The sequence below is a fragment of the Ranitomeya imitator genome, chromosome 4, assembly GCF_032444005.1.
Source record: "Ranitomeya imitator isolate aRanImi1 chromosome 4, aRanImi1.pri, whole genome shotgun sequence".
Lineage (NCBI taxonomy): Eukaryota > Metazoa > Chordata > Amphibia > Anura > Dendrobatidae > Ranitomeya > Ranitomeya imitator.
The window spans coordinates 372,553,378-372,569,903 of NC_091285.1; the positions used below are offsets into that span (position 1 = coordinate 372,553,378).

The 16,526-nt window shown below is 47.3% G+C and overlaps 1 protein-coding gene across 2 annotated transcripts in view; it reads right to left on the reverse strand.

Moving 5' to 3' along the window:
* Positions 1-16,526, reverse strand: part of SEMA3E (semaphorin 3E) — a 392,121-nt gene that overhangs the window by 43,712 nt on the left and 331,883 nt on the right. For both annotated transcript variants that reach the window (XM_069765160.1, XM_069765161.1), the window contains exons 12-13: positions 10,775-10,866; positions 10,355-10,396 (exon numbers count right to left, since the gene is read on the reverse strand). In XM_069765160.1, the coding sequence (XP_069621261.1) occupies positions 10,355-10,396; positions 10,775-10,866 (134 nt within the window). The remainder of the gene's footprint in view (positions 1-10,354; positions 10,397-10,774; positions 10,867-16,526) is intronic.

Below are 16,526 nucleotides of genomic sequence, written 5' to 3' on the forward strand. Positions count from 1 at the left end.
AGGGGATAGGAATGACAGCTGTGCTGTGTCCCATTACGAAGGAAATTCGCACCTCCGTGACGGTTTAACGGTATAAGGGGACACATTTTTAGTGTTTACTTCTGTGTTTGCAAGGAGCATAATTAAAAGAGCAACCTTTTCCTTTTGCATCCTTAGCGCTGCACAAGATGGCTCTTTCAGCTACAAACGTCTTGGGGGGGGGGGTTAAAGGTTCCCTTTCAACTTGCTCCAATCAGGCTTCGGCCTACACTCTGTTCCTCTGCTCCTCCTGCTGTCCCTGGGCTCTAACACCGCCAGTTGGTGCCTGGAAGTGCTGTGTGCACAGTCAACAGTCGCTCCTCTGTTATTGGGGTTCAGGAACGTCAGCTGATCCCCAGCTGTGTGTGCGGTAATACCTCCAATCTGCTTCTCCTGCTGTCCCTGGGCTCTAACACCGCCAGTTGGTGCCTGGAAGTGCTGTGTGCACAGTCAACAGTCGCTCCTCTGTTATTGGGGTTCAGTAACGTCAGCTGATCCCCAGCTGTGTATCCGGCAACGTGTCATGCGACCGCCACGCTGGCACAACTAAAATGTAAGGGGACCTGTCCCCCCCCCCCCTAGGCGTTTGTTACTGAAAGAGCCACCATGTGCAGCACTAATACTGCACAAGGGAAAGGTCGCTCTTGAAATTATGCTCCTTGGAAACGCTGAACTACACACTCATGTAATGTGTCCCCTCACACCGTCCAACCGTCCCAGAGGTGGGACTTTCCTTTGTAATGTGACGCAGCACAGCCGTCATTGCTACCCCCTTGGCACCGTGCGCTGCCTCCTTAGCGTTGTTTGATTCCGTCATGGACCCTGCACTGTTATGTTATCCCTTGGCCATGCACAGTTTGCGCTGCCCGTCCTCTGACATCATTTGTTGTCGTCCTGGCTGCGCCTGTGCGTCCACGCTGCCCGAAATCCCACCTCGCAGTGTCGTCTAATGTGATCCCACAGTGGGCCTGGTATCCATGGCCATGCGCAGTGCATATACTAGCCTCTCATTCCCCTTCTTCATGCTTCTTCAGACTAGGCGGCGTCAGCTGATCCCTAATAGCATGCCACGGCCGTGATGCCGCACAGTCTGAAGAAGCATGAAGGAGGTGAGTGAGAGGCGATGATATGCACTGCGCATGCCCATGGATCCCTGGCCCGCAGTGGGATTACATTTGATGACACTGCAAGGTTGGATCTCGGGCAGCTTTGACGCACAGGCACTGCCAGCCTGACACCTAAATGATGTCAGAAGACGGGCACCGCTAACTGTGCATGGCCAAGGGATAACATTACAGCGCGGGCTCCGTGACAGAACCAAACAACGTTGAGGAGGTGGCACACGGCACCAAGGGGGTTGGAATGACGGCTGTGCTGTGTCACATTACAAAGGAAAGTCCCACTTCCGGGATGGTTTGACGGTGTGAGGGGACACATTATATGAGTGTGTACTTCAGCGTTTGCAAGGAGCATAATTTTCGGAGCCACCATTTTCCATGTGCAGTATTACTGCTGTACAAGATGGCTCTTTCAGCAACAAATGCCTGGGGGGGGGGGGTTAAAGGTTCCCTTTCAACTTGCTCCACTGCAGGCTTCGGCCTACACTCTGCTCCTCTTTGATTCCCTGGGTTTCAACACTGTCAGTTGACACCTGGAAGTGTTGTCTACACAGAAAAAACACTAGGTGATGTGTCAGTGGGGTTCAGCACCGCCAGCTGTTCCCCCGCTGTGTAGCCGGCATCGTGTCCAGCACAAGCCACGCTGGCACAACCGACCAAAAGCTGCCACCAGTGCAGGCTTCGGCCTACACTTTGCTCCTCTCCTCCTCCTCCTGCTGACCCTGGGCTCTAACACCGCTAGTTTTTGCCCGGACATGCAATCTGCACAGAGAAAAACACCAGTCAATGTGTCAGTGGGGTTCAGCAACGCCAGCTGTTCCCCTGCTGTGTAGCTTGCAACGTGACCTGCAAACGCCACGCAGGCACATGAACTGAAATTGAAGGGAGCCTGCCCCCCACCCCCAGGTGTTTCTATGTATAACAGCCACCTTGTACAGCAGTACTGCTGCATTTGTACAAGGTGGCTGATGTTTTCTCCTTGCCCACGTGGAACTCAACACGTACAAAATGTGTCTCATTAGAGACCATTACAATGTCCCTGAGGTGTGACTTTCCTTTGTAATGACACGCAGCACCCCCATTGTTAGCGCTGCCCGTCTCCTGACATCATTGGTTGGCTGGCTGTGCCTGTGCGTCCCCCCTGCCCGACACAACGCCCCCCGTTGTCTCATATATTTTGACTGCGAGGGTGTGATTGATGGGCACGAGCAGTGCATATGTTCCCCTGTTTTCACTCCCCTCCTTCCGCCTTCTTCTGACTGTGCGGCCTCATGGCCGCGGCATGCGATAAGGGATCAGCTGAGGCCGCCCAGTCTGAAGCAGGTGTAAGGACATGTGTGAGCGGCGAACATATTTACTGCACAAGGCCACGAATCCCAGCACCGCAGTGTGACTTTAGGAAAAGCCACTGTGGGTCTGGGATTTATGGCCATCGTTAACCGCAACGGCCAACATGAAATGAGGTCATGAGACGGCCTGCACTAACAGGGTATTGCCAAGGGATAACACAAGAGCGCAGTTTCCTGTACTGCAAATAACAACAGTAAGGAATCTGTGCACAGCACCTAGGTGTAAATTTGTACACCTGTGCTGCGTCTCCTTAAAAAGACTAGTAGACTAGTCACGCCTCCACTACTGTTTGACAGTATAATGGGCTAAATAGTGTACGTGTTTAATTCAGCGTGTGCAAGGAGCAAAATTAAATAGAGCAACCTTTGACTTGTGCATCATTAATGCTGTTCAAGGTGTGGCTCTTGTACCTTGCAACACCTGAGGGGGGGGTTAAAGGTAACCTTTGAAATTGGTTCAACTAGGCTTCGGCCTACACTCTGCTCCTCTCCTCCTCCTGCTGACCCTGGGCTCAAACACCGCTAGTTTTTGCCCGGAACTGCTAGCTGCACAGAGAAAAACACCAGCCAATGTGTTAGTGGGGTTCAGCACCGCCAGCTGTTCCCCTGCTGTGTAGCTGGCAACGTGTCCTGCAAACGCCACGCAGGCACATGAACTGAAATTGAAGGGAGCCTGCCCCCCACCCCCCCATGTGTTTCTATGTATAACAGCCACCTTGTACAGCAGTACTGCTGCATTTGTACAAGGTGGCTGACTTTTTGTCCTTGCCCACGTGGAACTCAAAACGTACAAAATGTGTCTCATTGAGACCATTCCACTGTCCCTGAGGTGTGACTTTCCTTTCTAATGATACGCAGCACCCCCCTTGGTAGCGCTTCCCGTCTTCTGACATCATTGGTTGGCTTGTTGCGCCTGTGCGTCCGCCCTGCCTGAAACAATGCTCCTCGTTGTCTTATTTTGACTGCGAGGGTGTGATTGATGGGCACGAGCAGTGCATATCTTCACCTGTCTTAACTCATCTCCTTCCGCCTTCTTCAGACTGTGCAGCCTCATGGCCGCGGCATGCGAGAAGGGATCAGCAGAGGCCGCCCAGTCTGAAGCAGGTGTAAGGACGTGTGTGAGCGGCCAAAATATTTACTGCTCAAGGCCACGAATCACAGCACCGCAGTGTGACTTTATGAAAAGGCACTGTGGGTCTGGGATTTATGGCCATCGTTAACCGCACCGGCCAACATGAAATGAGGTCATAAGACGGGCAGCTCTAACAGGGCATTGCCAAGGGATAACACAAGAGCGCAGACTCCTGTACAGCAAATAACAACGCTCAGGAAGCTGCGCCAAGCACCAAGGCGTTATTTGGGACATCTGTGCTGCGTCTCCTTAAAAAGCCAACTCACGCATCCACTACAGTTTGACTGTAGAATGGGCTAAATTGTGTACGTCTTTCATTCAGCGTGTGCAAGTAGACAAATTAATAGAGCAACCTTTCACTTGTGCAGCATTAATACTGCACAAGGTGTGTCTCTTGTACTTTGTAACACCTGAGGGGGGGTTAAAGGTTTCCTTTGAAATTGGTTCAAATAGGCTTCGGCCTACACTCTGCTCCTCTCCTCCTCCTCCTGCTTCAACACAGGCTCTAACATCGCTAGTTTTTGACCGCAAGTGCTAGCTGCACAGAGAAAAACACACGCCATTGTGTTAGTGGGGTTCAGCAACGCCAGCTGTTCCCCCACTGTGTAGCCGGCAAAGTGTCCTGCAAACGCAACGCAGACACAAAGCTGCCTCCAGTGCAGGCTTCGGCCTACACTCTGCTCCCCCTGCTTACCCTTAGCTCCAACACCGCTAGTTGGAGCTCTAGGAAGACAATCTTTAATAGGCAACGCATCTGGGTTCCAGCACCGCCAGCTGGTTCTCGGCAGTGTTCTTGTCACAGGTACTCCCTCGTGCCAAGCCTGGTTTCAGCACCGTCAGCTGTTTCCGGGTTGTGTCAAGCTCACTGAGACGCCTATGCTTGCCCCGTCGTGGTGCGGTCGGGTTAGCCAACTCCAGGGTGCCTCCAGTTTAGGAGCTTCCTATGTGGGCTGCGTGAACTGGTAGTCAAGGCTGGTTCTGTAGTGCCAGTATGCCCAGCTCCCCCTGTAGGACTGTTGGGGTTCGGTAACTGCGGCTGCCTCGCGGCCTAGCTGTTCTCTCCTCTCCTGTGGACCTTCGGGTCCACCACCTGGTTCCGGGCCGAGCCTTTGGCTTAGGTGCCTCCTCCTGGGTATCCGAGTTCCGCCAACGCCAGGCGGTCCTTGGTAGTGCTTTTAAGCGCGGGCACCTACAGCTTAGTAACCGGGTTCCAGCACCGTCAGCTGGTCCTCGGTCGTGCCATTGGCTCTTGCACACTGGGGCAACGCATCCGGGTTCCAGCACCGCCAGCTGGTTCTCGGCAGTGTTCTTGTCACAGGTACTCCCTCGTGCCAAGCCTGGTTTCAGCACCGTCAGCTGTTTCCGGGTTGTGTCAACTTCACTGAGACGCCTATGCTTGCCCCGTCATGGTGCGGTCGAGTTAGCCAACTCCAGGGTGCCTCCAGTTTAGGAGCTTCCTATGTGGGCTGCGTGAACTGGTAGTCAAGGCTGGTTCTGTAGTGCCAGTAGGCCCAGCTCCCCCTGTAGGACTGTTGGGGTTCGGTAACTGCGGCTGCCTCGCGGCCTAGCTGTTCTCTCCTCTCCTGTGGACCTTCGGGTCCACCACCTGGTTCCAGCACCGTCAGCTGGTTCCGGGCCGAGCCTTTGGCTTAGGTGCCTCCTCCTGGGTATCCGAGTTCCGCCAACGCCTGGCGGTCCTTGGTAGTGCTTTTAAGCGCGGGCACCTACAGCTTAGTAACCGGGTTCCAGCACCGTCAGCTGGTCCTCGGTCGTGCCATTGGCTCTTGCACACTGGGGCAACGCATCCGGGTTCCAGCACCGCCAGCTGGTTCTCGGCAGTGTTCTTGTCACAGGTACTCCCTCGTGCCAAGCCTGGTTTCAGCACCGTCAGCTGTTTCCGGGTTGTGTCAACTTCACTGAGACGCCTATGCTTGCCCCGTCGTGGTGCGGTCGAGTTAGCCAACTCCAGGGTGCCTCCAGTTTAGGAGCTTCCTATGTGGGCTGCGTGAACTGGTAGTCAAGGCTGGTTCTGTAGTGCCAGTAGGCCCAGCTCCCCCTGTAGGACTGTTGGGGTTCGGTAACTGCGGCTGCCTCGCGGCCTAGCTGTTCTCTCCTCTCCTGTGGACCTTCGGGTCCACCACCTGGTTCCAGCACCGTCAGCTGGTTCCGGGCCGAGCCTTTGGCTTAGGTGCCTCCTCCTGGGTATCCGAGTTCCGCCAACGCCAGGCGGTCCTTGGTAGTGCTTTTAAGCGCGGGCACCTACAGCTTAGTAACCGGGTTCCAGCACCGTCAGCTGGTCCTCGGTCGTGCCATTGGCTCTTGCACACTGGGGCAACGCATCCGGGTTCCAGCACCGCCAGCTGGTTCTCGGCAGTGTTCTTGTCACAGGTACTCCCTCGTGCCAAGCCTGGTTTCAGCACCGTCAGCTGTTTCCGGGTTGTGTCAACTTCACTGAGACGCCTATGCTTGCCCCGTCGTGGTGCGGTCGAGTTAGCCAACTCCAGGGTGCCTCCAGTTTAGGAGCTTCCTATGTGGGCTGCGTGAACTGGTAGTCAAGGCTGGTTCTGTAGTGCCAGTAGGCCCAGCTCCCCCTGTAGGACTGTTGGGGTTCGGTAACTGCGGCTGCCTCGCTGTTCTCTCCTCTCCTGTGGACCTTCGGGTCCACCACCTGGTTCCAGCACCGTCAGCTGGTTCTAGGCAGTGTCTTTTGCTCTTGTACCTTCTGCTCCCCATCCTGGTTCCAGTAACGTCAGCTGGTTCCGGGCAGAGCCTTTGGCTTAGGTGCCTCCTTCTGGGTATCCAAGTTCCACCAACGTCAGGTGGTCCTTGGTAGTGCTTTCAGGCACGGGTACCTCCTGCTTAGTAACCGGGTTCCAGTAACGTCAGCTGGTCCTCGGTAGTTCCATTGGCTCTTGGACCTTCGGCTACCCATCCGGGTTCCAGTACCGTCAGCTGGTTCTCGGCAGTGTCTTTTGCTCTTGTACCTTCTGCTCCCCATCCTGGTTCCAGTAACGTCAGCTGGTTCCGGGCAGAGCCTTTGGCTTAGGTGCCTCCTTCTGGGTATCCGAGTTCCGCCAACGTCAGGCGGTCCTTGGTAGTGCTTTTTAGCACGGGTACCTCCTGCTTAGTAACCGGGTTCCAGTAACGTCAGCTGGTCCTCGGTAGTTCCATAGGCTCTTGAACCTTTGGGTAGCCATCCGAGTTCCAGTTCCATCAGCTGGTTCTTGGCATTTTCTCAGCCTTCTTGTACCTTCTGCTACATTTCCAAGTTTAAGACCCTAAAGTCGACGACCCGGAAGATCACCCCGATGACGACGACGGCGGAGACGACGACGGCGGAGACGACGACGGCGGAGACGACGACGGCGGAGATGACGACATGGAAGACCGAGAAGCAGAAGAACAAGAGGCTGCAGAACAAAGAGCAGAAGAACATTAAGCATAACACTTAATATCAGAGCAAAAGATATTATCTAAATTATATGCAGAAGAAGACTAAGCAGTGTATGGGGGTGAGTCCGTTCCTCCTCGTGGTGCCCCTGGATAAAGCCTGATGCTGCAGGCCAAACTGAACGCGGACAAATGTAACTTTTGTGACTGGCAGAACGGAAGGTGTAATCTTCCAACTTTTATAGATAACAACTACGGGAATGCCTGTCACAAATGAGAATATGATGAAGACGTAGAATAGGAAGAATAATAACAGTGGAATAAAAAGAATATGTAGAATAGGAAGAATAATAATAGTTGAAGAAAATGAATATGAAGAATGTAATAAAAAAAAAAATAGGTAGAAGATGAAGAAGAAGATGAATAAGGTGAAGAAGTTGATGTCAAAGATGCTGGTGATGATGATGAAGATGAAAGTGTGGGAAAAGGAAAAAAAAGAAGGGGAAGGTCGTGGAATAGTGAAACATCAATATCTGACAAAATAAAAAAAAATTTACATAGTCAATATCTTTTTCAATCCGAACGTCTTTAAAAAAAAAAAAAATCATGCTATTCTATTTGATTGGGCTAATCCTCATTGCCTTTAATGTCTCCGCCACCTCCCCCAATACATCCTACATTATTCTTAGTTGTTTTCCTTCATGTAGAATGAACCTACAAGGAAAGAAAGGGTTTATTTTAATTCCGATATTTTGGTCCCATTGACTTGCATTGGGATCGGGTATCGGTATCGGCGATATCCGATATTTTTTGAATATCGGCCGATCCAAACCGATACCGATACTTTCCGATATCGGAAGGTATCGCTCAACACTACTGAAGAGCATGCTGAGAAGCTATAGAGAAAGACGGTAGAGACTGGGATTGTCTCTTACCCTATCTGATGTTTTCCATTCGTGAAGTTCCACAGGCCTCCACAGGGTTCTTACCGTTTGAGCTTCTATATGGCCGACATCCACGAGGACTCCTGGATATAGCCAAGGAAACCTGGGAAGCCGAAGTCACGCCCCACAGAAGCGTCATTGAGCATGTGGCCCTGATGCAGCAGAGGATTGCAAAGGTGATGCCTATCGTGAAAGATCACCTTCTCCAGGCACAAGAAGCTCAGGCCAGGGTCTACAACCGTTCTGCAAGAGTGAGGCAGTTCAATCCGGGAGACCGAGTTCTTGTGTTAGTTCCGACGGTGGAAAGCAAGTTCTTGGCCAAATGGCAAGGGCCATATGAGGTTGTCGAGAAACTTGGTGAGGTAAATTATAAAATTCACCAACCAGGAAGACGGAAACCATTCCAAGTTTACCATGTCAACCTCATCAAGCCGTGGCAAGAGAGAGAGCCGACAGTAACTCCATCGTTGTTAAGCAACCCAGAAGGTGAGGTTGGAGCGGTTACTATAGCAGAGACGCTATCGAAGACCCAGAAACGGCAGTGCCGGGAGTTACTCCAGAAAAACAGGGACCTGTTTTCAGAGTTGCCAGGACACACGAAGGTCATAGAGCACGAGGTTCTGACAGAGCCACATGTGCGGGTGAACGTGAAGCCCTATCGTATTCCTGAGGCTCGTCGAGAAGTTATCTCCAAGGAAGTGAAGCGTATGTTGAAGCTTGGAGTCATTGAGGAATCCAAGAGCGGTTGGTCGAGCCCAATTGTCCTGGTCCCAAAACCTGATGGAGAGTGGAGGTTTTGCAACGACTATCGGAAGCTGAATGAGGTCTCCAAGTTTGACGCTTATCCCATGCCCCGCGTTGATGAGCTCATCGAAAGGCTTGGGCATGCCAGATATATATCTACCTTGGATTTGACAAAGGGGTATTGGCAGATCCCCATGGCACAGGAAGCCAAGGAGAAGATGGCCTTTTCGACACCTGATGGATGCTTCCAGTATGTCCGGATGCCGTTTGGCCTACAGGGAGCTCCGGCGACCTTCCAGAGGGCTATGGATAGAGTCCTTGCACCCCATAAGGCCTACGCTGCTGCGTACCTAGATGATATCGTTATCTTTAGCCCGGACTGGGAGACTCATCTGGAGAAAGTCCAAGCGGTGTTTGATGCTATAAGAGAGGCCGGATTTACAATAAACCCGAAGAAGTGTGCCTTGGGTAAAGAAGAAGCTAAGTACCTTGGATACCTAGTGGGTCATGGAGAAATAAAACCCCAAATCAGTAAAGTGGAGGCAATTCAAACATGGCCAAAACCAGTTTCCAAGAAGCAAGTTAAAGCCTTCCTGGGAATCGTGGGATATTACAGGAGGTTCATCCCAAACTTCGCCACGATGGCTGCGCCTCTGACTGACCTGCTAAAAGGGACAAAATCAGTAATGGTTAAGTGGTCCGAAGAAACAGATTCAGCCTTCCAAGAAATGAAAGAGGCTTTATGTAAGCAACCCGTTCTGATGGCCCCAAACTTCAAGAAAGAGTTTATTCTTCAGACAGATGCCTCAGATGTTGGGGTGGGAGCAGTCCTTTCCCAAGAACTACATGGGGAGGAGCATCCTGTTCTCTATCTGAGTAGGAAGCTGTCCTCATCTGAAAAGAACTACTCAGTCATTGAGAAGGAGTGCTTGGCCATAAAATGGGCAGTGGACACATTACGGTACTATCTGCTGGGACGTAAATTTAGACTGATATCCGACCATGCCCCACTTAGGTGGATGAGGGAAACAAAGGGTAGAAATGCTAGAGTCACCCGTTGGTTCTTAGCCCTGCAGGACTTCAGTTTCCATGTGGAACATAGGGCCGGAAAGCTGCACGGTAATGCGGATGCCCTATCAAGAATCCCTTGTTTAGTGGGGGAAAGTGCCAAGCCCCACGGCTTTAGGCAGAGGGGGGAGGTATGTAGCATGGCTAAAGGGTGTGTAGTCGATGGGAGGTATGTGCCACATAAGTGCCTTGTTGCTATAATGTAGCCCGGAGTATTTCTTTCTTGCACATAATCTTGTGTATATATATGTATTTCAGGACCTGTGGTGATGTCAGAACACAGGGCTAATCATGTGATGGGTTACTGGGTGTGGTTAGCTCTATATAAGACTGGCTAATGCTTTACACAGCAGATATGTGTGGAGGTGAAACTCTCCTGAGTGTGTTACGGCTTCAGGACTGAGCCGGATGAACTGGACACTTGTTTTTCTTTGCCTGAACCAAAGGCTATTTGCTTTCTGTTGTTTTGCCATATGGTTTATGAAGCAATAAACCCAGTGAACTTTAAAGGAACATGCCTCCTGAGTGTCAGCCGTTGCAGCTGAGTGAGTGGAACCCCTACAATATCCACTTATGTTTTATAAGACTTACTCTTTTTGCTGAAATCGCCATTTCAAGAATAGGCTCCGGAATCTGAAAACAACAAAACAAAAGGATAATACAAATGCCACAATACTTAGCCATAATGCTTATATTGTATGGATTTTTTCTAGGTATAGTATGGTACAATGTGGAAGATATTCCATGAGCATAAGCTTTAAAACAATGAGAACATGGCTGAAATACCTCAGTTCTCTGGACACACATAGACTAGACTTGGAAGTGTTTTTGATTTCCACTAAAACTAATATAATATTTCCTAAATCTGTTTTTCTCATTTTCACAAGGTCACAGTCCATCAAAGCAAGGAAAACAGACCTATGATTCGTGAAAATGATGTAGTATTAAAGTAAAAATTATAGAACAAAAGCTCAAATCTTGCAATAATATTAGTTATCAGGGTCAGGTTACCTTAAACACCTGAAGTTCTTCAAGAATAACTTCCTCCATTGTTTCAGTTTCTTGATTGTAAATGGTGATAGTTTTCAGGACAATTCCATTGTCTGTTTCAATGGGAATTAAAATAGAGAATAAATGCAGATAATACTGGAGTAGTAAATAAGTGCTAAAATACTGTATGAGAGAAGCAGTTCACTTTTATTGAAAGTACCAAAAGTTTATAACAGTAAAAATGATGATGCAAATTATGAATTAGTTTTGTGTAATACATAGAGATTAATGTATAGAGCTCATTCTCATTGTAGCATGAGTGATTATAGAGGTGGAAAAAAAATACTTCAAGACCTCCATACTAGGGTTGAGCGAAACGGGTCGAACATTTTCAAAAGTCGCCGACTTTTGGCTAAGTCGGGGTTTCATGAAACCCGATCCGACCCCTGTGCGGGGTCGGCCATGCGGTACGCGACTTTCGCGCCAAAGTCGCGTTTCAATGACGCGAAAAGCGCCATTTCTCAGCCAATGAAGGTAAACGCAGAGTGTGGGCAGCGTGATGACATAGGTCCTGGTCCCCACCATCTTAGAGAAGGGCATTGCAGTGATTGGCTTGCTGTCTGCGACGTCACAGGGGCTATAAAGAGGCGTTCCCGCCGACCGCCATCTTACTGCTGCTGATCTGAGCTTAGGGAGAGGTTGCTGCCGCTTTGTCAGAAGCAGGGATAGCGTTAGGCAGGGTCCATTAACCACAAAACCGCTTGTGCTGCAGCGATTTGCACTGTCCAACACCACCCTCGGTGTGCAGGGACAGTGGAAGTTTTTTTTTTTTTTTTTTTCCCCTCAGCGCTGTAGCTCATTGGGCTGCCCTAGAAGGCTCCCTGATAGCTGCATTGCTGTGTGTACGCCGCTGTGCAAACCAACTGCTTTTTTCAAAGCACAAATCCTCTTGTTCCTTCCTTTCTGCACAGCTATCTTTTTTGTTTGTCCACACTTTTTATTTCATTTGTGCATCAGTCCACTCCTTATTGCTGCCTGCCATACCTGGCTGAGATTACTGCAGGCAGGGAGATAGTAGCTGCCTGCCATACCTGGCTGAGATTACTGCAGGCAGGGAGATAGTAATTGTAGGACATTCCCTGTTTTTTTTTTTTTTTTTTTTTTGGTGGGAGATTAAGATTGGCAATTTGGCATTTCTGCTAGAGTGCCATCCCTGTGTGTGCCATCTCTCTCACATAGTGGGCCATAGAAAGCCTTTTCATTTTTCTGTATTTTTTTTTGTGGGGTGTATAAATTCTCCCTGATAAAAATACAGTGGGAGATTAATATTGGCCTTTGGGCTTGTGTGCCAGTCCTGAGTGTGCCATCTCTCTCACAAATAGTGGGCCATAGAAAGCCTATTTATTTTTTTTTTTGGTTTTATAAATTCTCCCTGAAAAAAAGGGAGATTAATATTGGCCTCTGGGCTTGTGTGCCAGTCCTGAGCGTGCCATCTGTGCCAGCCCTGAGCGTGCCATCTCTCTCACAAATAGTGGGCCATAGAAAGCCTATTTAATTTTTTTTTTTGTTTTATAAATTTTCCCTGAAAAAAGGGAGATTAATATTGGCCTCTGGGCTTGTGTGCCAGTTGTGAGCGTGCCATCTGTGCCAGTCCTGAGCGTGCCATCTCTCTCACAAATAGTGGGCCATAGAAAGCCTATTTAAATATTTTTTTGGTTTTATAAATTCTCCCAGAAAAAAAGGGAGATTAATATTGGCCTCTGGGCTTGTGTGCCAGTCCTGAGCGTGCCATCTGTGCCAGCCAGCCCTGAGCGTGCCATCTCTCTCACAAATAGTGGGCCATAGAAAGCCTATTTAATTTTTTTTTTTGTTTTATAAATTTTCCCTGAAAAAAGGGAGATTAATATTGGCCTCTGGGCTTGTGTGCCAGTTGTGAGCGTGCCATCTGTGCCAGTCCTGAGCGTGCCATCTCTCTCACAAATAGTGGGCCATAGAAAGCCTATTTAAATATTTTTTTGGTTTTATAAATTCTCCCAGAAAAAAAGGGAGATTAATATTGGCCTCTGGGCTTGTGTGCCAGTCCTGAGCGTGCCATCTGTGCCAGCCAGCCCTGAGCGTGCCATCTCTCTCACAAATAGTGGGCCATAGAAAGCCTATTTAATTTTTTTTTTTGTTTTATCAATTTTCCCTGAAAAAAGGGAGATTAATATTGGCCTCTGGGCTTGTGTGCCAGTTGTGAGCGTGCCATCTGTGCCAGTCCTGAGCGTGCCATCTCTCTCACAAATAGTGGGCCATAGAAAGCCTATTTAAATATTTTTTTGGTTTTATAAATTCTCCCAGAAAAAAAGGGAGATTAATATTGGCCTCTGGGCTTCTGTGCCAGTCCTGAGCGTGCCATCTGTGCCAGTCCTGAGCGTCCCATCTCTCTCACAAATAGTGGGCCATAGAAAGCCTATTTTATTTTTTTTTTGGGTTTTAGAAATTCTCCCTGAAAAAAGGGAGATTAATATTGGCCTCTGGGCTTGTGTGCCAGTTGTGAGCGTGCCATCTGTGCCAGTCCTGAGCGTGCCATCTCTCTCACAAATAGTGGGCCATAGAAAGCCTATTTAAATATTTTTTTGGTTTTATAAATTCTCCCAGAAAAAAAGGGAGATTAATATTGGCCTCTGGGCTTCTGTGCCAGTCCTGAGCGTGCCATCTGTGCCAGTCCTGAGCGTCCCATCTCTCTCACAAATAGTGGGCCATAGAAAGCCTATTTTATTTTTTTTTGGGGTTTCAGAAATTCTCCCTGGAAAAAAAAAGGGAGATTAATATTGCCCTTTGGGCTTGTGTGCCAGTACTAAGCGTTCCATCTCTCTCTCTCTCTCAGTCAGTGGGCCATAGAACGCATATTTTTGGTTTTATTTGTTTTCTAAATTCTCCCTGAAAAAATCATTTTATTTTATTTGGTTTCTAAATTCTTCCTGATAAAATCATATTTTTTTTATTATTTTTATTTCTAAAGTCTCCCTGAAAAAAAAAAAAAAAAAACAACCAAAAAAACAGTGGGAGATTAATATTGGCCTTTCTGCTTGTGTGCCAGTCTTGACTCCTGGGTGTGCCATCTCTCTCTCTCTCTCTCTCTCTCTCTCTCTCTCTCCAATTGTGGTCCATAGAAAGCCTATATTTTTTTTCCTTGATTTGGGTTCTAAAATCTACCAGAGAAAATAACTACATCAATCATTGGTAGAAAAATATTGGCCTCTGGGTTTGTGTGCCACTCCTGACTCCTGTGTGCGTCATCTCTCAGTCAGTGGGCCATAGAACGCCTATTTTTGGTTTTATTTGTTTTCTAAATTCTCCCTGAAAAAATCATTTTATTTTATTTGGTTTCTAAATTCTTCCTGATAAAATCATATTTTTTTTATTATTTTTTTTTCTAAAGTCTCCCTGAAAAAAAAAAAAAAAAACAGTGGGAGATTAATATTGGCCTTTCTGCTTGTGTGCCAGTCTTGACTCCTGGGTGCGTCATCTCTCAGTCAGTGGGCCATAGAACGCCTATTTTTGGTTTTATTTGTTTTATAAATTCTCCCTGAAAAAATCATTTTATTTTATTTGGTTTCTAAATTCTTCCTGATAAAATCATATTTTTTTTATTATTTTTTTTTCTAAAGTCTCCCTGAAAAAAAAAAAAAAAAAACAACCAAAAAAAACAGTGGGAGATTAATATTGGCCTTTCTGCTTGTGTGCCAGTCTTGACTCCTGGGTGCGTCATCTCTCAGTCAGTGGGCCATAGAACGCCTATTTTTGGTTTTATTTGTTTTATAAATTCTCCCTGAAAAAATCATTTTATTTTATTTGGTTTCTAAATTCTTCCTGATAAAATCATATTTTTTTTATTATTTTTTTTTCTAAAGTCTCCCTGAAAAAAAAAAAAAAAAAACAACCAAAAAAAACAGTGGGAGATTAATATTGGCCTTTCTGCTTGTGTGCCAGTCTTGACTCCTGGGTGCGTCATCTCTCAGTCAGTGGGCCATAGAACGCCTATTTTTGGTTTTATTTGTTTTATAAATTCTCCCTGAAAAAATCATTTTATTTTATTTGGTTTCTAAATTCTTCCTGATAAAATCATATTTTTTTTATTATTTTTTTTTCTAAAGTCTCCCTGAAAAAAAAAAAAAAAAAAACAACCAAAAAAAACAGTGGGAGATTAATATTGGCCTTTCTGCTTGTGTGCCAGTCTTGACTCCTGGGTGTGCCATCTCTCTCTCTCTCTCTCTCTCTCTCTCTCTCTCTCTCTCTCTCTCCAATTGTGGTCCATAGAAAGCCTATATTTTTTTTCCTTGATTTGGGTTCTAAAATCTACCAGAGAAAATAACTACATCAATCATTGGTAGAAAAATATTGGCCTCTGGGTTTGTGTGCCACTCCTGACTCCTGTGTGCGTCATCTCTCAGTCAGTGGGCCATAGAACGCCTATTTTTGTTTTTATTTGTTTTATAAATTCTCCCTGAAAAAATCATTTTATTTTATTTGGTTTCTAAATTCTTCCTGATAAAATCATATTTTTTTTATTATTTTTTTTTCTAAAGTCTCCCTGAAAAAAAAAAAAAAAAAAACAACCAAAAAAAACAGTGGGAGATTAATATTGGCCTTTCTGCTTGTGTGCCAGTCTTGACTCCTGGGTGTGCCATCTCTCTCTCTCTCTCTCTCCAATTGTGGTCCATAGAAAGCCTACATTTTTTTTCCTTGATTTGGGTTCCAAAATCTACCAGAGAAAATAACTCCATCAATCATTGGTAGAAAAATATTGGCCTCTGGGCTTGTGTGCCACTCCTGATTCCTGTGTGCGTCATCTCTCACTCAGTGGCCCATAGAAAGCATATAGTTTGTTACATTTGTTTTCTAAATTCTCCCTGCAAAAATCTATTTTTTTTTTTTTGGGGGGTTTCTAAAGTGTTCCTGAAAAAAATAAAAATAAAAAAAAAATAATAGTGTGACATTAATATTAACATTTGTGCTTCAGTGACAGTCCTGCGTGTGGGGCATCTCTCTAATTTGCAGCCACCAAAAAAAGAGTGTGTAACATTGGGCCTGATTTTCGCTGTGGTCTCACCAACCTGTAAAGGGGTAGCTAAATCATACTGAAGTTATAGCTCACCGTGTAAGTTGTGTGACTGCAACAAATAACGTTAGTTTGGTTACGTTTTTAAAACAATGAGGAAGTCTAGTGGAAGAGGTCGTGGCCGGGGGCGTTCATTGTCAGCTGGTAATGAGGGTAGTGGTAGTGGTGGAGCATCAGGTGGTCGTGGGGGAAAAAATATTGCACCTAAGTCTGGAGCTGTGGAGCCAGGTTCGTCGTCCGGCTACACAAGGCCTCGAACGCTCCCTTTTCTGGGATTAGGAAAACCGCTTTTAAAGCCGGAGCAGCAAGAGCAAGTTTTGGCTTATCTTGCTGACTCAGCCTCTAGCTCTTTTGCCTCATCTCGTGAAACTGGTAAAAGTAAAAGCAGCGCGTCGTTAGTGGATGTTCACGGTCAGGGACAAGTCACTTCCTTGTCCTCTTCAGCAAAAACAACAACAGAGAAGAATGCAGCAGGCGACACAACGGGTTACTCCATGGAGCTCTTTACACATACCGTCCCTGGCTTAGAAAGTGAAGCAGTTAACAGTCCATGCCCATTACAAATTGAATCTGACATGGAGTGCACTGACGCACAGCCACAGCCAGACTACTATGCTGGTCCTTTGACTCAGACCACAACATTGCCCTCGCAGGGTGCTGATCAAGAAT